General features: G+C 41.1%; 1 protein-coding gene across 5 annotated transcripts in view; it reads right to left on the minus strand.

The window, feature by feature from the left end:
- Nucleotides 1-1,558: 1,558 nt before the first annotated feature.
- The window catches only part of RGMA (repulsive guidance molecule BMP co-receptor a), a 55,104-nt gene continuing 31,053 nt past the window's right edge, over nucleotides 1,559-25,609 (minus strand). For 4 of the 5 annotated variants that reach the window (XM_043988140.1, XM_043988139.1, XM_043988141.1 and 1 more), the window contains 2 exons: nucleotides 16,089-16,600; nucleotides 1,560-4,692 (listed from right to left, as the gene is read on the minus strand). In XM_043988140.1, coding sequence (XP_043844075.1) covers nucleotides 3,994-4,692; nucleotides 16,089-16,600 — 1,211 coding nt within the window. In that variant the 3' untranslated portion in view covers nucleotides 1,560-3,993. Of the gene's footprint in view, nucleotides 4,693-16,088; nucleotides 16,601-25,609 lie in introns of all 5 variants that reach the window. The other variant, XM_043988144.1, reaches the window with a different exon arrangement.

Consider the following 25,609-nt stretch of genomic DNA (forward strand, 5'->3'; position numbering starts at 1 on the left):
ATTACATAGTTAAGTATTCTTTTGGAAAATAGTTCTAAGCATACACTTCTGTGTTAATTTGCTATTTAAGGTATTCTTTGAGTAGCATATCATCCTTTCTGAAAAGTAAAAATTTGAAAAACATTGTATTTTATTGAGTAGTTATTGCTCAGCCTTCCTGATGGGCTTTTGCTCCTTGTTAACTGAGCCTTTCTTACAAATAACTATTATTTACTTGTTCTAAAACTGTTTCTCTCCTGGTTTTGCATGCAAGAGTCAATGATGCTACCCCTAGGGCTCTCACTGTATGGTTCAGAATTCAGGACACAATAGAAATTGTCATTTTTGCTTCTTCCTCAAATATTCCTAAATGTATTCATTTGCTCATTCAACATGTACTTATATATGTACATCTACTATGTATAAGGCACTGTGCCAGGTTTTACATACAACTCTGGTCTGGCTTAAATGTCTACTGCTTTGTTTTTTCCTATAGGATGGGAGTATAGTGCATGCACGTGCACACACACACACACACACACACACACACACACACACACACACACACACACCCCTGTTCTTCAGGACAATCACTTAGCTAAGATCTTTTGAGTCTGTATTTTTGATAAAATGAAAATTCCCTTAGTTTGACTATGATGGTGCTTTTAATTCTCCATGGTTAAATTGCTGGTTCTGATAAAGTTCCAGTCTAGGAATATCTTCTTAATTGGGGCCTATAGCATTTTCTCCTTATTGTGAACTGGAGATATTTTGTGCACTCTGAACTCTTACTCCATAGGATTCTGGTCTTTGGAAATCTATCCATGCTCATAGTCCAATAATATATAGTATTTTATATATTAAGTCTGTGTATGTGTGTGGAGAGGGAGAGATAGAGAATGAATAAGGTGGAAAGGGTTGGATTAGATGACCTCTTAGGTCTCTTTCAATGCAAATATTGATTTTCAACTACTCAAAAAAAGCATGGGTTAGTTCATGAGCTAGTACCAAATCCCCTAGCAGCATAACATTGGAAAGATCTGATTAAGTAATTTTGAACTTTATTCCATCTTTTCTTTTTTCTCCAGTCCTCCCTCCTTCATTTTGCTTTAATTAAAATGTCAATTGATTTTTTTTCTTGAATTTTCAGAATTTTTTCTGTTTTCCATTCCCATTTATTTTTGTGAGAATCAAATGTGATAACATGTGAAGTGCTCTGTAACAATAAAACATTCTATTATTATTAATATTCCTTAAATGACTACCAGAGAAATAACTGTTCTTTTTTTAAAATGTAACCAGAGGCCTCACACTGGAAATTCAAAAAGTAGTTTGTTTTCAAGAAAATAAGTCATTTTAAAGAATGACCGGTGATTGTCATTTTAGAACTTCAAGGGTGTGGCTGGTGGGAGCCAGCCCTCCCCCCAACTTTTCCCCACATACACATATGCAAACAAAATGCAAAGTACATGCATTCTGCACACATGGAGTCACACACACAGAAACAAATTTAATTTTTTTTCTCAGATAGAAAATGCAGTTAGCCCATCGGAGGACGGTGCTATAAAATCCTCCCCCCCAAAAAAAAGAGGGCAAAGAAAAATGAACAACCAAACTTTACTTGCATTATCTCATCAATAAATAATTTACAGTATGTACATGCGGTGACACTCCACATAGGTTTTACACACATGGACATGGTGAGGTTTCTTCACCTCTAAGCAGAACTTGATCAAACACAACCAAAATAAAGTGCTTCACTTTTTACTCCCAACAGGATATTCTTACAATGAGCAGTAAGGTGTTCCCTTCCTGCTATGCTTTGTGGCTTTGGCAGAGAGAACTAAACTTCTTAGAGATAAGCAAGCCCTTGCTGCCAGGAAGGTCCTGGACCCATTGAGTCCACGCAGGAAAGGTCCTAAAGGGAACAGCCTCTGGGAAGGCAGTCGGTGGCTCCCTTGGCAATGCTTATTGGCTGATATGTTGAAAGTCCTTCTGGGGAAAGTGTTTTATGGGATGGGGGTGGGGAGGGCCAGTTAAGAGGCCAGCTCCAGATCTGCACGGGCAAAGTTGCCTTTTCTGTGGGGATGTCTCTGAAAGGCTGCATTTTCAAGCACAGATTTTCAAGGGCCATCTCTCTACATTTAGAGAAATTCTCATGTCCTTTCTATAAAAGAAGGGGGAATGATGGTTGTAAGTTCAGGCTGACATTGGAGTTAAGAGATTGTCTCTTCTCCTCACCCACTATAGAAAATGGTGAAGGGCCAGCAAGGAAGATATTCTTCTACCCCAACCTCCATAGGGAGCCAAGAGCACTGCACGTGGGGAGGGCAGTGAGAAGGGAAGGGGAAGGTATCAGTTGGGCAGACGTGTCTGATCTGCCCTCCTGAGGTCCAGAAGTCAGTAGCAGGAGGACAGGGAAGAAGAGGAAAGGCTGCCATATCATGGAGGGAGGCAACAAATGATTTTCTGAGGCCAGGAAACAGAAAAATGAAGGCGAACAGGGCAGGCCAGCTGGCCCCATCCACTCTGGTGTCTCCATGGCTTGCCCTGTTACTCTATTCCTACTCTACATCTCCCTCTCAAGGAACACTTGCCATCACCACACTAGGAAGGAACAGAAGTAGTAAACACATCTTTTTCTGTTTAAACATTTAAAACCAATTATATCTCTTCATATGTACAGTCACGTAGGGGAGAGAATAAAGGACATTAATGGAAAGGATTCCATATACTGGAGACAACGAAAGTGACATTGAAGAACACACATTGCATTTCTCTGCTGTTTGCAAATGGGGTTTCCTTCCCTGTTATGACCCTCTGGGGAGCTGTGCCAAATCAGATGACACGTCACTTAGGGATGCCATCCGAAAGCTAGGGTGAGTCGCGTGGGTACAAGAACTAAATTCTTTGAGCTCTTAGCACCTCTCACACCTGCAAACCCATGGTCAGGGAAAAACAGCCAACACCTCCTTCTGGAGATGGCAAAAATGCACCACCACAGAGAACACAACCATGTTCCAATTAAGTGAAGAGCAAAACAAAAGCTGCTGCAGGTCTACTATATAGTGAGGCACCACCAAGATTTCCTCAAACCCAACTCTTCTTGGGCCTTATAAACCCTGCAGACCATGAGGAAATGCACGTGGGAAGGAAACTATCATTGGTGAAAGACCTCTGAATTTTTTCTCTGTGTTTATGTGTGAGTACACATAAATGTGCTGTGTGGCGGTAGGGTATTCATCAGTGTAAAATGAGGCTGTGTACGTGTGTGTGTGTGTGTGTGTGTGTGTGTGTGTATGTGTGTGAGTGTGTGAGTGTCAGTAGAAACCCATGTATGCTGGGGTGCACTATGTCCACTATTTCAGTGCATTTTAAGTGTGCATGCATCTGGGCATACATTTGGCTGTTCAAAGTGTCATGTGTGTGTGTGTGCACAACTGATTGTGTGTGTGCAAGTGTGTATGTGTGCTTGAGTGAGTGTGTGTGCGAGATCTGAGAAACAGGAGTCTAATTTAGTGTTTCGTGAGGCACACAGTGCAGGGCGTCTTGTGGTTTGCACATTCATACTCTGGGGAGGGGAGGGCAAGGAGTTTGGGGATAAAGGATCTTTTTCACCCCTCTTTATGAAATGGCCGGGCGGCACCAGCCACCCAATATTCAAACACAACACTACTTTCACAAATTCCAACATCACAGTCACTACAGCCTTGTAGTGCTACTAAGAGAGCAGTAAGGTGGCAGTGGGCAGTGAAGCCCACTACCCTTGCCAGCAAAAGAAGCAAAAAATCTGCCTACATGAGGTAACGGTCTTTCACCAACCTGCCTGCTGGATCAGTATTTTCCCATCTTTTCTCTTTGGAGGGAGAAGACAGGTGACAGAGAAGTGAGAATGACTCACTAGTCATTCCCCTCCCTTCTGACCAGTTGGGTCCTAACAGATATTCCCAAGTAAGGGGGCTGCTCTCTCCTCCCACTCTAAAGTCTATTTCTTCTAGGTTGCACAACAAACACCTAAGAGAACACTGAGACCAAACACCACACCACAGCCACAAAGGAAAGGATGAGAACCTGGCACTGCCCTGTGGCTGCCGCATTGCCAGGCAAGTCCCGTGTCCTTTCATAGAGGTGCAATTTGTCCTTATTGGAATGCAGCGTCTTGACATCCTCAAAGGCGTAGTAAGCAGCGAGTGTGAAGTTCACATCCCCTGTGGTCAGCAGATCAAACACGCAAGCCTGGAAGTAGAGGTCCTCTACAGGAAGCTTCTCCTTGCACCTGGCCGTGGCCATCTCCAAAGTAAAGATCTCTGGAGAGGAAACAGGAGGGCTGGGTCCCTTTCTCCGGGTACCCCAGCTCTCTGTAGCACGGAAGGACTGGAAGTCAATCTGCTCATTAAGGGGACAGCCCCGGAGACAGAGGTAGAGGCCTTGGTTGTCCCTGTCCTCTACTGCATTGACTACCTCTTCTGGCATGCGCACAGCAAAAGTCAGGTAGCGGCCCACCTGCCTCACAATGATGGTGGTACCAATGTACTTGGCCTGAATCTCTACGTGCTGGCCAGATACCTTCTCTGTAATCTTGAGGCTATTGGCCCCATGTTTGTCCCCACCATTCTTGGAGCCATCAGCAAATGCTGCAGGGAGTTCATCCATTTCTGCCTGGTAGACCTTCTGGTCAACACACTCTTGGAAATTCTTGAAGATGATTGTTAGCTGTCAGGAAGGAAGCAAGGGAAAAAGAGTGGTTAAGGCCCAAATTGCAATCCTATTTATTGTCTTGCAAAAAAATAAGCAAGGAATGAGGATTATTTAATTTAGAAGAGAAACAGAAAAAAAATTTGTCTTCAAATGAATAAAAAAGCTTATGTAGAGACCTGCTATCTTTTTTTTTAGTGAGGCAACTGGGGTTAAGTGACTTGCCCACGATCACACAGCTAGTAAGTGTTAAGTGTCTGAGGCCGGATTTGAACTCAGGTCCTCCTGACTCCAGGGCCAGTGCTTTATCCACTGTGCCACCTAGCTGCCCCGGTTTTTAAAATACAGATTTTTTTTTCTGTGCTTGGGGTACTAGAAAAGAAGTCTGTTTTGGAGGTGGAAGAATAATTATGTGAAATCTTGGGCTCATTTACAGCTTTGAGATTCTATATGATGATAGATTAACCAGCACCATCCTCAGTACCTAGGCTGAGTTCTCTTTGAGGCATCAAGATGGCTCACATAAAGCCCTCACATGGATACCCAACAGGCCAGTCCTTCCCCTCAGGGCCCTTTGTAACCTTTTCTCCAACAGCTGGAATTTCATGTGGTCAAACCAGAAGAAGACTAATATATGAATCCATGAAGCATTTTGTATTTTTCTACCTCCCTCCTTTGAAAACTCTATAACTTTTGCTGCACTGATAATAGTCTATCTTATTTATTTTGCTATTGGTCTTATCTCTCTTACGGCATTATAAATTTTTTGAAAGCAAGGGCCATGTCTTATTTATTTCTCTATCTCCTTTAGGGTCAGTATCTTATACATGGTGGGTGTTTAGTAAATAAATATGTTTAACTGAATCACATGACAGGGGTAGGTGGTTATCCTAAATGCTCCCTACTTCTGCTCCCTCTTTATAAGAGGGCATTATTTCCAGGGCGTGGTCTTAAGATTTTTTTTGGGGGGGGGGACCAATGAAGGTTAAGTGACTTGCCCAGGGTCAAACAGCTAGTAAGCGTCAAGTGTCTGAGACTGGATTTGAACTCAGGTCCTTCTGAATTCAGGGCCGGTGCTTTATCCACTGCGCCACCTAGCTGCCCCCATGGTCTTAAGACTCTTAATGCGAATGCTAAGTGCAATGGACCAACAGGAAGCAAATGACTCAACAGATTATGTGGTCTCTCCAAGTGTGAATCTATTTTCAGATGGTTCTACTTCAGTGAAAGGTTATTTCTCTTAATTTTCTTTTTAAGATTTTCTCTCTATGCCAATAAAAAAGTTTCTTGAAGGCAGGCCCATAGTTTCTCTTTGTTTTTCCAGTAACCTCAACACTTGTTGGGTGCTTCAAACACTATGGCCACTTAGCAAGAACCAGTAATAATGAGATAGTATATGAGCTCACTGTGACCATTTCCTAACCACACTTTCTCATTTTCAGGCCTACGGTTCTATCAATGGACTAGCACATTAAAGGTAGCTATCATCTGGCTATTATTATAGTTAAATGGACTTTGGTAGTTGGACAACTTATGCTGCTGCGGGTTTTTTTTTGTTTTTTGTTTTTTTTGCTTGGGTAGTTCTTTAATTCTGTGTGTTAAACCTCACCAGAGTCTCCTACTCTAGTGATCTGGAAGTTAACGAGGATGTTTAGGATAAAAAAAAGCCTGGTTTCTGCCTGGGTAAGACGCTACCAGAAGAACAAAAACAGGTTTCAGGAAGAAGAGGATATGGTTGCAGAAAGGTTATTTTATTCAGGTTTTTATGGCCCTTGTGGAGTTGAAACTTTAAATGTCTTTGCTGACTTCATATCTGCCACCCTATTGGAAAATGTATTAAACAGATGGAAAGGAACACCTGTGTCCCACTGCCCTAACTCTCTGGGAATGGCAGTGGGCAGTATCCAGGGCATGAACAATAGCCAAACTGTGTTCCTTGGCTTAACTTATTTATAAATGCGGTCCTGGGGCAACTAGGTGGTGCAGTGGATAAAGCACTGGCCTTGGATTCAGGAGGACCTGAGTTCAAATCCAGTCTTAGACACTTGACACTTAACTAGCTGTGTGATCCCGGGCAAGTCACTTAACCCTCATTGCCCCGCAAAAAAAAAAAAAAAAAAAAAAGAAAAAAGAAATGTGGTCCTTCCATCTTGGCTCCAGGGACCCCTTTTTTTTCAGAACAACTAGAACACAGAACTTTGAACTAGGGGCAGTCAAAGGGAGTGAGGGAAAACGTGCCTTTTCCCTTCATCTCTGTCACAGAATCTTTATCCTCTTTTCAAGTAGAGCTAAGACCTTACATGCTCTGGAAGCCTTCCCCAGTCCCCACCTCCCTAATTGTCAATGTTCTCTCTCCTCAAATTACCTTGTATTTACTTATCTGCATACATGTTGTATCTTCCCCAAGTAGGTCTTAACTCCTTGAGGGCAGAGTTTTCATTTTGGTATTTGTAATTCCAGCATCTTGCATAGTGCCTTGATCATAATAGACACTGAGTAAATATTCTTGAATTGAACCTTCTAAACTTTGATCCACTAAAGGGGAATGTACTGGTTGGAAGCAATAGGAACTAGGGTTGGGTACTTGGGAGTTGGGTACTTCCCTCTGAAGTGCTAACAGCTTACTTCTCTACTGGTAACTCTCTAGGTCTATTACCTAATTTCTAGCATCTCTTCCTCCCCCTCAGCCTCAAACCATCCATGACTCTTTGTTATACAAGTTCTACTGGATGGAATCTGTTTGGCCTGAGCGTCTCTGAAATTCCTATCAGTAAGGTGACCCACTCCAAGGAAGACAACTGACCTGAACTTCTGCCAGCACCTGTGAAAGAAAGCCAGAAGTCTGGGTGTCTTTGTGATGAAAATACCTGTCTCTCCAAAAACTGACTCTGGATTATGGTCCTGTTGCTAAAAATCTAAGGTGGAATATCAAGAATGTTCACATTCATGAGGGCCTAGGCAATGCTGAGTGGGACTTCTTAAGGCAAGGAGATAGCTGTCTTTTAGATACTAGCTACTACCAAAGGGATGTGAGAGAGATGCCAGCTTAGGAGAAGAGGCTATGGAAATTCAGGCTACCAGGAATTTCTGGGCTGAGCCAATGTGGCTGTTAATGCTAGAGCGGTAGTAACAGAGAAGAAGCTGAGATGGGCTAAGGGGGCTTTTAAAAACTAAATACTGTAGCTGGAATTATCAAAGGAAAGAGAATCTGGGATGAGCTAATCCAAGGTGGAAAAGCGTGGCAGAGAGCCTACTAAAAAAAGCCTTAAAAACAAGAGTAGGAAGGGACCATGAAAATAAAACGGTAAGAATAACGCACTCTCTCTGTCTCTGTCTCTGTCTCTGTCTCTCTCTCTCTCTCTCACACACACACACACACACACACGCACACCAACAAAACAAAAAATGGGTGGGAAGCAACTCAGGAAAATGGGTTTAGTGTCCATAATTAAAATAAAGACTATCAAAGATTTCTTAAGGTAGAGCCAAGGGAGGTTTTAGTTGAACAAATGGGGTAAGTGATTAGTGGGAAAATAATTCTGACCCAAAGTCAAAGGAAGGCTGGGGATTGGTAAAATGAGGAATTATATAGGTACTGAGAAATAAGGGCATACAATGAAGGATTATATTTAATATTACTTTTCTTTAAAAAGTACTTTATTATTATTATTATTATTATTTTTGCAGGGCAATGGGGGTTAAGTGACTTGCCCAGGGTCACACAGCTAGTAAGTGTTAAGTGTCTAAGGCTGGATTTGAACTCAAGTCCTCCTGAATCCAAGACCAGTGCTTTATCCACTGTGCCACCTAGCTGCCCCAAAAAGTACTTTTTCTTAAAAAATAAATACAAATTAAATTAATGCTAGAAAATTATTTTTTCCATGACATGTAGGCCTTTATTTTGTGAAAAGTAAAATTTAAAGGCCTTTGGTAAATAGTAGAACACTAGGAACAAAATTTTCAAATGTAAAGAATTATGAGTTAGTATGTGCCACACTTTTCAAACCTTGCCTACTGAACAAAAGTCCTTGTTTTAATCTTTGCTTGGGACCCTCTCCCCCAAAACAAACCCATTTTCCAAGGGGGTATAAAGGGCTGAGAAAAAGAGACATCTCATTTTGGGAAAGCAAAAAGCCTGGCAAAAATAAAACCAAGTCCCAGAGATCAAGATCTGAAGAAGGGGTCAGTAGACTGATGGGTATTAAACAAACAAACAAAAAGTACCTGCAGGTAATGTTTAATGATTTAACTTGTATTAAGCTAATTGTGGAATGTGAGATTTACTTTCAATTTACAATGTGTAACCAGAGATTCTTTCACACCCTTGTAAAGCTTTAAAATTTGGCTGGATCATGGTGGGGATCAGGGAAGGGGTACCAGGGGGAAGAAATGAATGTTGAGAAAGATAAACTTTGGGGCATGGTCTTTGAAGGAAAACCTACCCTCTGAGTCTGTGGATTATGCTAGCAGAAAGTTAACCTAAGCGAGTAGCTGATTCCTTCCCGTTCTGTCACATTCTACCTAGGGAAGATCCCCTCCCTCCACCCCACCCCCCCAAGGGAGATTTTTCATGTGTGTATGTGTGTGGAGGAGGAGTTGGGGTAGGAGAAAAATGTAAAAAAGGGATAGGACCGCATCCTCTAAATGATAAAAGCTACAAAGTTTAGAGGTTTATTGCCTTTTTTTTTTAAGTGAGGCAATTGGGGTTGAGTGACTTGCCCAGGGTCACACAGCTGGTAAGTGTTAAGTTTCTGAGGTCGGATTTGAACTCAGGTCCTCCTGACTCCAGGGCTGGTGCTCTATCCACTGCGCCACAAAGCTGCACCATAAAGTATGTTTTTCCCCATTATGGAGGTGTTTAGTTTCTTTTTCTTTTTCGGTGGGGCAATTGGGGTTAAGTGACTTGCCCAGGGTCACACAGCTAGTAAGTATCAAGTGTCTGAGGCTGGATTTGAACTCAGGACCTCCTGAATCCAGGGCCAGTGCTCTATCCACTATGCCACCCAGCTGCCCCAGTTTATTGCTTTAAGATGGCAAAGCTTCTCCATTTTTTTTTTTGTCAAGGCCATTTAATCCTATCATTTCCATATAGTCTATTGAGGAAGCAGAAAAGTATTTCTTGCTTCTCCTGCTTTATTTCCTTTTGACATGGTTAGTAGGTGGATGAGACCCTCTAGCAAGGCTCTATCTAAGCGTGATGTTGTTCAGTCATTTTTCAGTTATGTCTGACTTTTTGTGATCCCATTTGGGGTTTTCTTGGCAAAGATATTGGAGTGATTTGCCACTTGCTTCTCTAGATCATTTAACAGATGAGGAAACTGAGGCAAACAGGGTTAAGTGACTTGCTCAGGGTCACACTGCTACTAAGTGTCTGAGGCCAGAACTTAACTCATGCAGATGAATCTTCCTGATTCCAAGTACAGTGCTCCACCTATTGCACCACCTAGCTACCAACATCCATGTGTTGATACATGGAAACTGCTGCACTTAGATGAACAAAACCAAGAATGATTTCAAGTTGTGGAGAGAATACCAGTTGATAGTTTGATGGGTTGTTTATTTGGGGTCAAAAGGAGGGATGGGGAGAAGGATGAGTGGCAGCCCTACTTGAAGGAATTCTAATCTTCCCTGATGTCTCGAATAAACTGCATAGATTGTAGGGCCACACAGGCACTGAGGCTTGGGGGAGCCTACTCACTGGGTCCCAGCGGCAACGTGGAAGAAACAGGAAAGGCTGGTTTAGACTCTAACCACCATCTCTCATGGAGACAGTCCTCTGGAAGGCTGACAAGCTCCCAAGATTTTTCTTAACATCAGTGCCAGGGAATGAACCACAAGTAACAGCACGAAGGGGGCTTGTTGAAAAATGGGATCTGGTGCCAACAATGAGGAGAGAGAGGAACAGGGGAAGGGAGAGGAGGGGAAAGAAAAATCTTTCAAAGACCTGCTTTCTGTCATTTGCAGCTATTTCCAACACTGTCCTCCTCCCAAAGGAATCACTCTATTCTATTTCTTTACTGAATTGGTTGGCTCATGCTTACTTGAACTTGTTCTTGACCAGGCACCAATTTATGTCAGAGACACAGAAATAAAGGGACATTAGCTTCATCCTACGCTACCCTACCCAACAGCTCACCTCTATGTAAGAGAGTAGGCCACCCCAGTAGTGAGGGTGGCAAATTCTCATTCCAGTCACTTCTTAATTATCATCATTAATGAAGGACACCAGTAGTATATAGAATTTAAAAAAAATGAATAAGAGGGAAAAAAGGAGTGTCATTCCTATACACCATGAGACCACCCAAAAGGTTAAAGATTAGGCATCTGCTTCCAAGGATCTTATATCCAAGTTGGGGATACAGACAGATATATGCACATTGTATATGATATGTGTAAAAATACCTACTTAAGAGATATATGGGTATATCTCTATACACATACATGCACACACCCATATATTCCACTTATATACCTATAGAAGAGGAAATATGGTATGATGTTAAGTGCATGGGACCTGTGCTGTGAGATCATAGTGGGATTCTTGACTCAGATACTTATTAGCTCTGTGACTGTGACCAAGTCACTCAACCTTTAAACTTCAGTTTACTCACCTATAAAATGGGGATAATAATAATATTTCCATTGCCTGTTGTAAAGAAAGTACTTTGTAAACCTTAAGGGGCTATGAAAATATGAGCTACTATTATAATGCCAGACCAAAAATGAGTTCCAAATGAGTGGCATGGACAACAAATAGGTGGTATGAGAGATCAGATGAAATATCAACTATGTATTATGAGGTAGGATTTCTGTTGGTGTCTTGAAAAGTGGGTGTAACTGGATATATTGAGAGAAGGGAGAAGAACATTCCTGGTCTCAGAGCAAGGAAATGCAAGGTTTGTATGGGATTGGATTATGACCTTGAATGCCAAAGCAAGTAGTTTGGACAAGAAGTTAATGTAAAGGGAAAAGGACATATTTATTTATAGTGGCTAAGAATTAGAAATAGAAAGGATGCCCATCAACTGGGGAATAGCTGAACAAGCTGTGGTATATATTTGTGATAGAATGTGCTATAAGAAATGATAAGCAGTATGATTTCAGAAAAACCTGGAAAGAATTACATGAACTGATGCAAAGCCAAGTGAGCAGAACTAGGAGACAATATTGTTTGATGAAGAACTGTGAATGACTTAGCTATTCTTAGCAATACAATGGTCCATGACAATCCCAAAGGAATCATGATGAAGCATACTATCTGCCTCCAGAGAAAGAAATGATGTCTGAATGCAGACTGAAACATACTATTTTTCACCTTTTTTTGTTCAAGTCTTCTTGTAATATGTTAACGTTTTACATGACTGCACACACACAGCCTATAATGGATTGTTTAATGTCTTGGGTGGGGAGAAAAAGTAGGGATAGAATCTGGAACTCAAAACTTAAATAAAATATTAAAAAAGAAGTCAATGAATGTTTTTATTTAATATTTTATTTCCCTCCAATGCATTTTTTTTTTAGTGAGGAAACTGGGGTTAAGTGACTTGCCCAGGGTCACACGGCTAGTAAGTATTAAGTGTCTGAAGCCGGATTTGAACTCAGGTACTCCTGACTCCAGGGCCAGTTTTCTATCCACTGCGCCACCTAGCCGCCCCCTGCCCCAATGCATATTTTTAATGGGAGAATAATCAGATAAAAATGGTATATTCAGGAGATTAGTTTGGAAATTGCTTAGAGGATAATTCAGAGGTGGTGATGCAGGTATGTGATCTGGGATTTAAAATCTGCCTCCTAAGTAGAAGCTGCTGTGCTAGGCACTGCACATAAAGTAGAAACAAAATAATTCCTGACCTCAAGCAGTTCACAATTTTTTGTTTATTTATTATTATTTTTTTTTAGGCAATTGGGGTTAAGTGACTTGCCCAGGGTCACACAGCTAGTGTTAAGTGTCTGAGGCTGGATTTGAACTCAGGTCCTCCTAAATCCAGAGCCGGTGCTCTATCCACTACACCACCTACCTGCCCAAGCAGTTCACATTTAATGCAATAATCCATACATTGGTCCAATGAACTAAAGGTACTAGACAGAGGGTTAGGAGAGTTCCACAGACCTAGAGAGAATTGACTGACCTGGAGCAAATCCATCAAGTCTTCTGCATTCCTGCCATCTCATGTATAATAGGAGGCTAACACTGTCACAGTATTGTAATTAGTGAAGGCACTTTGAAAATTAAAAAGACTGTGTGAGGGTCACCAGGGGTTGGCATTGGGAGGGAATCTTCTCTGCCCTCTTCACTCCATCCTTGGAAGACACAAGTGATAGAATGTATCCATGGCTTCCAGGCTAAATGAATTTGTAAACTCAGGCAAGAATAGGAAACTGTCTCATTCTAATCACTCTTCAGATCTACTTAATGCACTGAGAGGGAAAAGACATATTCAAAGTTATGGGGTAAGCTGTGGCACTAAGAAAACAGAACTTGGGTGTATCTCCTATCCTAGAACTGAAAAGGATTGAAAAATGCAGGCTCTGTGATAAATCCATCCTCCATTATGAACAGTGATTACATGTGAACACAGTGGAGGATCTGTGATTGAGGGAAGAAAGTCTATGGCTTTATAGGCAAATCCCAGGGAATTGTGGGAATTCTTTGAAGGACAGTGAGTGGTTCAGTGGCTGGTACTGGATCACAAAAGAGATGGGCTCCAGAGTATCATGATGCCTCTATTAAACCACAATAATTATAATGTATACAATTTGCTATCTTTAGTGTTTTGGGTTTTGCCTATTATATCACCTGATCCTCACAATAACCCCATGGATGACACTGTCTCTGTCTGATTTCATTATTGCTCTGGATAAAACCAGTAGCTCAAGCGCCAGACAGTATTTGGGATATGTCACCTCCTTAGCCTGACTGGGAGTCTGTAACTTAATTTACTGGTTGCCGAGGTTGGTTCCCTGAGTTCATTTGTCTTGGCTGTTGGAAAAATTAGCGGAATGTAGGAGATCATGAGGAAAGACTACATCTTATGAATTGTGCAGTCTAGTGCTCAGAAGGGAAATGAAGAACGACCCAGAAGAGTAATAAAACAAGGATTCATGGCACCCCTGGTATGACAATAATAAACACTGGGAGAACAGGAGTAGGTAGAGAAAGGCATGTACTGCCTATGTATAGGGCTGAGAGCTGCTGGACACTGAAGGCAAGATAGGGCTTTTGTATTGGAATAGCTTCATGACTCCTAGAGAGATGGACTCAAGTCCTGCTTTCTAGTACAAACTGTGGGGTCCAGCTCTATTTTGGGATATGTAGGAACAGTGAGGATAAGGAAAAGAGGAGGCACTTGTCTTGGATGCAGAAGAATCCAGTATTTATCGTCAGCCTCAAAGTTACTTATAAAGTTTCAATTTTAAGGGGTGGGTGGGAGAGGGAATAGAAGGAACAGAAACTCCCTTGTGGACCAGGCCTGGTTCTCCCTGGCATGCCTTCCCCAATGCTCTCTCCACAGAAAAACAAAGTCTGCTGCCATTTTTGGTTTTGGATGATTTGGACTGCTTGTCATTCCTTCTCTTCTGCCGAATGGGAAAACCCCCTGGGGAAATCAAAGGAGACAGCAAACACACCAAAACTCGGGTGGGCAGAAGATGGTGCAGTGGCCTGGAAGGCAGGAGGTCTGAACACTGCCCTCAGGCTAGCCCAGAGAGCAAGAGCAACTCCAGGCATGCCATTTTATGTTCCTGAGATTCCAGAGTCTCTCCATCTATAAAATGGGTCAAAGAATATTTTACCACTCACTGTGAATTTCTATACAAAGCAATTGGAGACTCCTGACAGAAAATTATTCCATGGAGAAAAGATAACTTATCTACGGTATAAAGAGTACCGGTTTTAGAGTAGAAGTCTTGTATTCAAGTCTTACCTCTGCCACTTCCTAGCCTGTGTGACCCTGAACATATAAACTCTCTGGGCCTCAGTTTCTTTATCTGTTAAATGGAATTGAAAAAGGACCTCCAAAGTCCCTTTCAGCTATAAATAATTATGTACCTATAAAAACACTAACACCAGGGCAGCTAGGTGGTGCAGTAGATAGAGCACCAGCCCTGGAATCAGGAGGACCTGAGTTCAAATTCAACCTCAGAGACCTACTAGAAGTATACTATATATAAATATGCATATATTTATATATATATGTGTGTATATGTATATATACTACACATAAAATAGTGAATATGTTAAAAAACCACAAACTTGGTATAGCCTCTGCACTTCCCATTCATATCATTCTTTATCATCTCCTATTTTTAGACACATCTATGAGTATCTACTTATTTATGTCCACCCAGAAAGGTGGGGCTAGAAGATCTCTAGCCTTCTTGTATTCATTTTGATCACAACTCACATGTATGAAAAGATGATCATTTTGATGGGTTAATGTTTTAGCTTTCTCTTTTATGCATTTAATTCTTTTGATTAATATTTTTTTTGTTGAATCCCTGGGATTCTATAAACAAACCATTATATTAGCTTTGTTTATGTTTTCCCCTAAATTTCTTTTTCTTGCCACACAAGAATAGCTAGCATTTAAAAAATGAAATCACACAAGAACAGCAGCAATGAGCATCCTTGCTATTCCCCTAATCTTATAACATTTACCAATTTATGACAGGGGTTAAGCAACTCTCCCCCTCCCAGGAACCAGCTCAGGGGTGAGCAATCCTCATAGATTCCACTGACAAGCAGACATTAGTTATAGATAGAAAGAAAAAAAAGGAATGGAGAGAAAAAAGCAAATCATTTTTTTAAAAAAGGAATGGATAAAGGAAGAAAGAAAAAGATGATTTATTTCACAAATCAATTGGCACTTATGATTATACACCTGTTGTTTCTTAACCTTTCCTTGTGGGCATATGCATTTGTGTGTGTAAATGAGTGTGTATATCTATGTCTTCCTCCCCCTAATTAGACTGAGTTCCTTGGGTGCTGACACAAATTTCTGTGAATGCTCTACAGCAATGAATGCCTTATTACCAACTTGTTAATGTGATGAATGATAAAGAGGTTCACAGGGGAATGGGAAGTGACATTACGCTAATAATTGCCTCAAGTGGCACCTATTGGTACAGATACCACAGGTAGCTCACTCTTGGCCTAGCACTTAAAGTCTGACCAGGATACTCAAAGTACCAGAATGGCAACAGTAACAGCAAAAGGTGTTTGTCTCTTCTTGAAGGAGACAGTAATTGATGCTTCCAGGTAGACTAATCTTAGAACTTTCCACAATAAATTGCCTATTTTCTTCTTTAGCCACTGGGGTGGGTGGTGGGTGGGGAGGGACAACTACTAGGGAATAAAGATTCTCAAGAGTTATCTAAAGCCTTATAAAAGGCTTCATGATGCACTGTGACCTTACCTTGCTGGTCGCTGTGGCTGAAGATCCTGGTAGCACCGGAGTGTTGGTCACCTGCACATTCAGGTAATTATTGTCAATGAGAGGCCAAGCCCCTCGCACTTGGCAGGTCTGAAATCGGTCCGTGAAAGTTCTGAGGTGAGGGTCCCCAAACAATCCGCAGTGGGTATAGTTGGGAGGAGCTGAATGTTTATGAAAGCTCTTTTCATAGTGACAGATTTCTGGACTGTCTGATCGCTCCTGGCTGTCTCCTGGTGGAAGGGTTCGGAGACGGGGCTGTGAGGTGGGACCATCCTTGGAGCAATTGTGCTGGCTCATTAGGTCTTCTATGCCATGGACAGCTGAATGGTAGGCCAGGTCCCCTCTGCACGTGCGGGCTGTGCGCCGGGTACAGTGAGAATAAGCACGCAAAGCGGTGCAGAATTCGGGAGCGTCTTCAGATCCCACGTAGTGAGTGCCTGATGTAGCAGTCCAGAACTCTGAATTACACTTGAGGATCTTGCACTGAGAAGTGGCTGTTTAGAGAATAGATATACCACTGTGAGGATTATATACCAGCCATGTTGCATTTTTCCCTTTCTAGGTTAGGAGTACAATAGCAGTAATGGGGCTGGTAAAAGCTTATAACTGGATTTTGTCCCAATGCCAGTGAATATATTTTTCTCTCTCCATTCTCCTTCATCCTACAGCTTCAGTCTTTCTTACTGGTCTTCACTGACCACAAACGACCAGTTTTTAGCTGCTAAAAGTCACCTAGAACATATTGGAAGTACGTGAAGTATCTAGATTGCTAAGTCTCTTGGCCTCTCTAGTGTGCTGAATCCTTACCTATAAAACTCTACTAGGAGGTATTGGAGTCAATCAACCTGCCCAGCAATTGCATGGAACAACCAGTAAAATGCATACGCATACACATACACATACACATACACATGCAGAGAGAGATGAGAGAGAAAGCTATATTTGTTGTAAATGTTTTTTGTTTGTTTGTTTGGGTTTTTTTGTGAGGCAATTGGGGTTAAGTGACTTACCCAGGGTCACACAGCTAGTAAGTGTTAAGTGTCTGAGGCTGGATTTGAACTCAGGTACTCCTGACTCCAGGGCCAGTGCTCTATCCACTGTGCCACTTAGCTGCCCCATAAATGTTGATAATAAAAGCTCACTAATATTGGCCCACAAAGATATATTTCTGAGGGCAATTTTTGCAGTCTCTTGGTGGCAGTATGAAACACCCACACAGAAAGGTGAGGCTAGAAGATCTCCAGCCTTCTTGTACTTATTTCGATCACAACTTCCAGGGTTGTGAGTAAAACCTGAATCTCTCAGATTCATCCTTGGTGTTCAGATAGCACTATTGTGCTCTCTGTGGGGAAATGTTATACTCCTGGTTACACAGAAAATATCTGGAGGGATAAAAATTGGAACCCCAAACTATAAATAAAAATGTTTATTACTTTAAAAAAATACCTATGAAAAGCAAAGCTCTCTAGCTCTGTTTCTCTGTGTATATGCGTGTGGAGGGAGTGGATGTGGGAGAAAGTGCCCATGAATAAGACTCAGTCTTTGCTCTCAAGGAATTCATTATCTTGTACTGTTTATCTTTTCTAAATGACATCATTAACCTAAAGAACAGGTTGTATGATATAGTGTACAATCCAACACGTGGAAGTATTTTAAATCACTAGGTTTAAAGATCCAAAAAATAGACAGCTAAGGTTGGTGGGTGGGGGTGGGTAGAATGAATGCTCTAGAGGAAACCAACTCCAGAAGCTATCAATCACCTGATCTTCTATGCTAGCCACCTAAACACAATGCCTGTTCCAAGGGCATAATTAATTCTGGGAGCAGTGTGTGCTGACCTGTGATTTCTAGTAGCTCACCGCTTTCTTAGAGTGAAGGAGAGATATGATATCATAGAAAATTGTGTGAAAAGGACATATGCTAATTGATCAGTAACCTTGGGTGCCAGTCTAGGAAACAGATCGGCTCTGCTGATAAGCTACTCAACCTTTCATGAAGATGCTCAGGAACACCCTTAATCTATCTCTCCCTCTCTCCCTCTCTCTCTCTCTCTCTCTCTCTCACACATACACACACACACACACACACATTCTCACAGACATACACATAGAATTGCTCTTAGGACAGGATGCATACCTTTTGTGTTATGTCTGGGCCGATGACCACATTCATTTCACTCCAATATTATTAATACCACCATGCTTCACTAAGTTATAGGTGATACTTTTGTTGTTTTGCTTCCTCAAATGTAATCACCTCAGTTTTGGTGAAAGGTAGTCACAAAATCTCAAAGGCAAAAGAAACATCAGAGATGACCTGCTCTAACCCCTATCTAAACAGGATTATATATCACCTGGTCCCTTCCTGCCTTGCTTTCTGTAGGAGGTCTTTCTTGGCTCCCTCAGCTGCTAGTGCCTTCCCACAAAGGTCACCTTTTGTCTGTTTCATATGTGTCTCGTATAGGCAGATATATATCTATAAAATACCACACTTGATAGAACACAAGCTCCTTGAAGCCAAGGACTCTGATTTTTGCCTTTGTAGCCCAAGTAACTAACACAGTTCCTGGCACTGGGGCTTACTGACTGATCTGGCAAGCACTCGAGTTACCTGAAGACCTCCAGTAAAGGGAAATCCATTACATCCTGAGGTAATATATTCTATGTTTGGATAGCACTCCATATTGAGAAACTTTCCTTATATCGATTTAAAATATGTCTAAGTATGTTCCTAGGTCCAAGCATAATATATCTGACCCCTCTTCAATGTGAAACACTTCAGATTCTTAAAATAGCTGTCAAGTGCCCACTTAAATCTTCTTTAGGCTAAAACATCCCTAGTTTCCTCAACTGACCCTCACATGGGATAACCCTGAGGCCTTCACCACTCTGGTTGTCCTTCTCAGGACACTCTCTAGCTTAAAATACGGGACATGCTATGTCACTTGGCTTATAGACTAACTTAAACGGCATATGTGCTACCTGGTAGACCCAAACCTAGCCGTGACCCAGATAACAGAACTGTAAATCAGCCTGAAATATGTAAGTGAGATTCCACTGGGGTATTTCAGGAAGGCATCATAAGCAGAGGAAGAATGGGAGAAGATCTTAGGGTGAATTCTGGGAAACCCCAAATGGGATTCCCTTAGACGGAATACAGTCTAGTGCTCTTAACACTATATATCCTCCAAATGGCACATGAGAGTTCTTCATCCATTTGTCATCACCTTTATCCCTGAACATTCATCTCTTCTTCCTTCATACCATTATGATTGGTGATCTCAATAGCTCACATGGATTTAATGATCACATCATTGCTGAGGATTCTCTAATCTGCTAATTCAACCCTAACTTCTCTATGGACCTCTAGTCTCATATCTCAACCTACCTACTGGACATATCTAAGTACTATCTTCCTTTTCTCTCCTGTCAAAAGGGAAATTGGTAAAGAAGTAAAACTCTTATGCACATAACCAACAAAGAAAAAAAAAAGGGGATTCGGTTATCTTATCTGGGACTGAGAAAAAGTTGTCAAGTATGCCTTCTTAATTAAGCTTTGACTGCATTCCCCTATCTCTTAAACACACAGTACTATCTCATCTCTAAGTTCAAAACAATCAAGAGATTAACCACATACAGAAATGACCTACCTTTCCTAGTAGCCTACAAAGTCAAAGAATCATAGATCAAGAGATGGAAGGAACATTAAAATATAATCCCTCATTTTACAGATGAGGAAACTGAGACTGAAAGGAGCTGACTGGCCCCAAGTGACACAGGTAGTAAGTACAAGAACTCAGGTCCTTTGACTATAATCCCAGTATTCTTTCTACTGAGCCATGATGGCCCCATTTTTTATTTATAGGAAAGTGGCTTCAAAAATTTATTTTTGTCTAGATTCATTTCATCAGTGTGGGCAAGTCCCAGTTTCCCTTCCTTAATGAAGATCAGCAGCTCTTCTATAACTTTGCCTGTGACACTCAAAGGTAAAGGACTTGTCCAAGGTCACATTGTATGTGTCAGAGGCAGGTCCTTTCTACTCAAAGCCCTTTTGTTCAAAGTCATGATCCAGAGGGACAGAGTAGAGGAGGTGAAGGGAGGCAGTGGCCTTTAACATGTGGAAGGCAGAGATTCACTTATGCACCCTCTCCCATTTCTGCATTCTCTCCGTTGGGGCTATGATCATGGTAATTGTTTTCTCTTTCTACTCTCCTGGCCTCAGCATACAGAGAACAGAGCTCACCTCTGTTTCAGGTTTTTGAGATTATACAGTATTGTTCTTTCAACCTACTGGTCAAGCTCTTTCCTGGTCATGTGTATTCATTCACATGACCAGTTCAATATTATTATTGTTTGGAATATCCATGAGCACCTAGAGGTGACTTGCCTTGCAGCCTGTTGGAAATCTTCACCTCACAAATTTTCTTTCTTTCTTTCTTTCTTTCTTTCTTTCTTTCTTTCTTTCTTTCTTTCTTTCTTTCTTTCTTTCTTTCTTTCTTTCTTTCTTTCTTCCTTCCTTCCTTCCTTCCTTCCTTCCTTCCTTCCTTCCTTCCTTCCTTCCTTCCTTCCTTCCTTTCTTTCTTAGCAATGAGGGTTAAGTGACTTGTCCAGGGCCAGTGCTTCATCCACTGCACCACCTAGCTGCCCTCACAAGTTTACATTCATCAGAGAGAGTTACCATGCCAACTCTCACTCCTCCCCCATGATGATCCTCTTCAGTTCTCCTCCCATCCTTTCTACTGCACAAGCTTATCATGTCAAAGTAGAACGTATTTAAAATGAGGCCAAAGAAGCATGCTTATTCTATTGTATATAATCTATTTCCCATCTACTCCTGATAGACCTGTTTTTAACAGGCAGTGACCTAGATCTGAAATTATTTCCTTTGCTCCTGTTGCTCAGGGATGATTGGGTATGTAGGGAGGCAATGAGGTCCTTATTCCTCTTCTTCAAGATGCTTTATCTCACCATTCTGCATCATCTAACTTTTCCTGGGGGTTTCTACTTTTCCTCACCCTGGGGCTCTGTCCAATCCATCAGTATTGCCAAATATTGGCTTGGCTTTCCCTCATATCACTCCTTCTACCTGGTTGGAGCAGGGTACTTCTGTTCCTAGCTAAGACTGCTCCATCCCCACATTTCAGGATATCCTGAAATAACCAATTCTCCAAGAAATTACCTCTGAAGGAGCATATTTAAAATCTGAGAACCCCAAAGGAAAATTTCAGTAAGACTGCCTCTCATGCTGTTAATTGTAAAACTTAATAGCCTCTTAGTAATGCAGGTGCCAGGGTAGTATTTCCACTTGTCAAGAGAGAAAACCAGTATTTTCAATTTCAACACAGAGAAGAGAACTTATTCAACACAAAGAAGAGAACTATACACATGACCTTCAAAAAGCTTTTAACATTGAAGGGTTTGATAGAGCAGGTCATGTATGCAATGGTTTATGTAGTTTTAGAAGTCCCTGACAACCTTTGTTCATTTTTAAAATGAACAAATGGCAACATTTACTGAGTAGGACATGACACTTGAATTAAGATAACAAAGATATATAAGAGAAAGTCTTTGCCTTTAATGAAGTTTTGTAGGGGAAAACAGAAATAAGGGATCTCACTAAAAGCATAAATAAATGACTTAATGAAAGAAATGAAAGAATTCAAGCATAGTGTACCTGGGAGTACTTTTAGTAGACCAAACTGGATGGAGTATAAGGTTTGCATTAGGCAACAGAAAGGCATTCTTTATTAAAGTCCATGGGACTTTGGAGACTGGATGTGATGGTTGAAAGAGATGGATCAGACCAAGACTTCTTGTATGGCTGATGGAAGGCAGCCTGGTGGTGTACTGTGCCTGGAGTCAGGAAGAACTGAGTTCAGACACAAGAGCAATGGCCTCCTGGGCAAGGTCACAACCGCTGATGGCCTCAGTTTCCTCATCTGTAGAATAGGGTGATAGCACCTATCTCCCGGGGTTGTTGTGAAGATAAAATGAGAATATTTATAAAGCTCTTTGCAAACCTTAAAGGGTTACGTAAATGATGGGAATGGTATGTTTACCTGACATGCAGATAGCAGAAGGAGCTGTCTTGGGAATGGGGATGGGGATAAACGATAAGTCTGGTTTTAGACCTGTTGAATTTTAATTGCCAGAAGAAATCCAGGTGGAAAGGAAGCAGCCTGCAAATGAGGGACTGGCATTTGGCTGAAAGGTTAGAGCTAGCTATAGATTTGGGAGTTATCCACATAGAGGGGATAGCTGGAGCCATGAGTATGTCTTATATATAATAAATAGTCAGTATTTACTAGATGGCAAGCTTCAGAAAGGTAGGGACTGTCTTGTATAAATCTTCCATCACCCCCAGAACTTAGCACAGTATTCTGCACATATCAGGCACTTAACCAATATCTGCTGTTGAAATATTTGCTAAATGAATGAATGGAGTAGATGAGATCTTCTCGGGAAAGATTCTAAAGAAGGCGGGGCGGAGCTAAGCACAGAACAATGGGGAATAGCTACATTCAGGGAACCCGAAGAAGAATCATCAAGGAGATAGTGAATAGGAGGCAGGCAAAACACAAACAATCTTTTAATTAGTTAAGTAAGGAGATGAGCAGCCTTTCTATTGTTACTTTCTGAGACCCATATAAATGGGTCCCATATAAATATTCTTCTGTCATCATTTGGATGCCAAGCTCTATCAATCAACTCATGTACTTTTTTTTTTTTTTTGGTGAGGCCACTGGGGTTAAGTGACTTGCCCAGGGTCACACAGCTAGTAAGTGTTAAGGGTCTGAGGCCAGATTTGAACTCAGGTCCTCCTGAATCCAGGGCCGGTGTTCTAACCACTGTGCCACCTAGCTGCCCCAAACTCATATACTTTTAAAATCAAAGTCACAAAAGATACAGAGGGAAGAATATTTTTCCATTCTCAAAGAATTTCAAAGTGTCTCACAAGTTCTTCAAATATATGCCTGTGTTGTTCCATCTGACTTTTGTGATAAAGTTGTAGATGTTAAGGACTATCTGTATGTTTTATTTGTTAAGTATAGTGCCTAGCCTAGCACTATATGGATGCAGGAATAAAAGATAAACTGTAGATGCTAGTGGTTATATTGCCAAGTTTCTGGGGGGTGTCCTATCCTATCCCATCATGACATGTTCAAAAGTAACAAAATACACCAAAACTGTAGTCTTGAAAAGGTACGTAGTAAATCATAGGGAGGCAAGGAAAGGAATGTATATCACATTCTACCAAGCATTGGAAAAAATGACCAAGTCCATTCTTATAGGTTGGGGGTCAACAGCATCCTCTGCCCACAAAGGACACTGCTCTCCATTATGATGTTTTTTGGGGGGTGATGGGTAGATCAGGAACTCTATTAATTTATCATACAAAGATACAGATTCTCATCCACAGAGAACAAAGAACTTCCACAACTTTTTCTTATTTGGAGAATATATGCTAAGAACCAGCTAACTTATCCAGCCCTCACTTTGCTTCCGTAGATACTTTTCTCGCATTCTGGATCCAAAGTACCTATTATTCTGAATCATTTTGCACAGATACATCAAACATTCAGGCATATACTTTATGACTTTTCTTGGGACCTATGGATTACAGTCATATCCCAAAACATCCCGGAGAACACTATCATTTGAGTAGGAGCTATCCAAAGTCATTTTCAAAGTGTTTATCATTTCTGATGTCCTATATACTAATAAACACTTTGTGCTTTTGCACATAGAAGACTTTGGGAAGCCTTCTGAAGTAGGAGAGTAGATGACCCCATTTTTGCAGATGGGGAAACTGAGGCTCAGCAAGGTATACTGATTTATAGACCAATTACAGGGTTCTGTTCCTTTCTCCCTCAGGGGATAGCTTTTCCTTCCTACTATAGATACATATACAGTTCTTATCAATGACAGGCTAGTGCAAAGGTTGCGGCTGAGGTTAGTCAGGGCAGTGTCTGAGAATTAAGAACTTTAAAAGGATGACTTATTTTCCATGGTGCAATTGCTGAGAAGTATCTCTTCCCTCAAAGACAGTTACATTCTATTTTTTGCTTCTTCTCTTTGCTTTGTGTATCCCTACATCACTAGCCTCAGGCTCTCCAAAGTTTGTGAGCTATTTTTAATACTGATTTCCCATTTAAGGAAAATAGGTTTTGGCTTTAGCCACTTGCCAAAGAGCCTTTAGAAAGGAGATTCTGAACCTGGTGTCCATGAACTTGGGTTTTTGGGTTTTTTTGTGTGTGAAGCAATTGGGATTAAGTGACTTGCCCAGGGTCACACAGCTAGTAAGCGTCAAGTGTCTGAGGTCTGATTTGAACTCAGGTCCTCCTGACTCCAGGGGCGGTGCTCTATCCATTGAGCCACCTAGCTGCCCCCATGAACTTGTTTTTAAAAAATATTTTAACATGTTCATCTAATTGGTTTCCTTTACTATCTTGCATGTTTGACTTTATGAACATGATTCTGAGAAAGAGTCTTTAGGCTTTCCAGACTGACAAAGGGGACCATGACACAAAAAAAGGCTAGGAGCAGCTGTTTTAGAGTTTCAAATATTTTATACACTTTTTTAAAAGGAAAAAAACCTCTTAATACTATGTAATCTAACCTGAGGCTTCCTGGAGCTCTGTGAGATGCAAAGGTCTAATAGGGGAAAGTAAAAAAAATTACCAGATCATTTTGTATTTTTTATACAAAAACCTAAGACTTCGAGATAATGAGAGTTTGAGTACTTTTTCCAAAAATCCTAATCATTACTTTGGAATATAAGGAAATATAGCCAAGTTTACTATGGAATGTAGATTTATCATGTTTATGATAGATGATATCTAAGGTGCTTTCCAGCAATATAATTCTTTGATTCTTTGCTGAGCCACATTAAACAAAAAAAGCAAAGAACTTTAGAATGAGAAGGGACCTTGGAGACCATATCTATTCCAAGCTCCCAACTTTATAGAGATGAATAAATGCAGGCCCAAAACAGTGAAGTGATTTTGACCAGGGCTGTACAGTTAGTGTCCGAGTTAAGCCTAGTACCCAGATCTTCTGACCCGCACCCCCCAGTTCACACAACTGTAGCCATTAGTTCCCTTCTCCTTTTTGGAAAACTTTTCTTCTTTAGCTCTTTTGACACTGTTCTTTCCTAGTTCTCTTCTATCTTTGCATCCTTTCTTTCTCATATGGACTTTAAACCAGAGACGTTTTTAGACATGTTCTTTACTAGTTTGTAGTCTTCTTCACTATTTATTACCTCCTCTATTTGATCTGAAACTCCTTGAAGAAAAAGGAGACATTCAGGGGCAGCTAGATGGCTCAGTGGATAAAGCACTGGCCCTGGATCCAGAAGGACCTGAGTTCAAATGTGGCCTCAGACGCTTGACACTTATTAGTTGTGTGACCCTGGGCAAGTCACTTAACCCTCATTGCCCCACCAAAAGAAAAAGGAGACATTCCATTTTCCTGAATGTCTTCATATTTATTATTGTAGGCTAT

This window comes from Dromiciops gliroides, chromosome 2 (genome assembly GCF_019393635.1).
Source record: "Dromiciops gliroides isolate mDroGli1 chromosome 2, mDroGli1.pri, whole genome shotgun sequence".
Classification (NCBI taxonomy): Eukaryota; Metazoa; Chordata; class Mammalia; order Microbiotheria; family Microbiotheriidae; genus Dromiciops; species Dromiciops gliroides.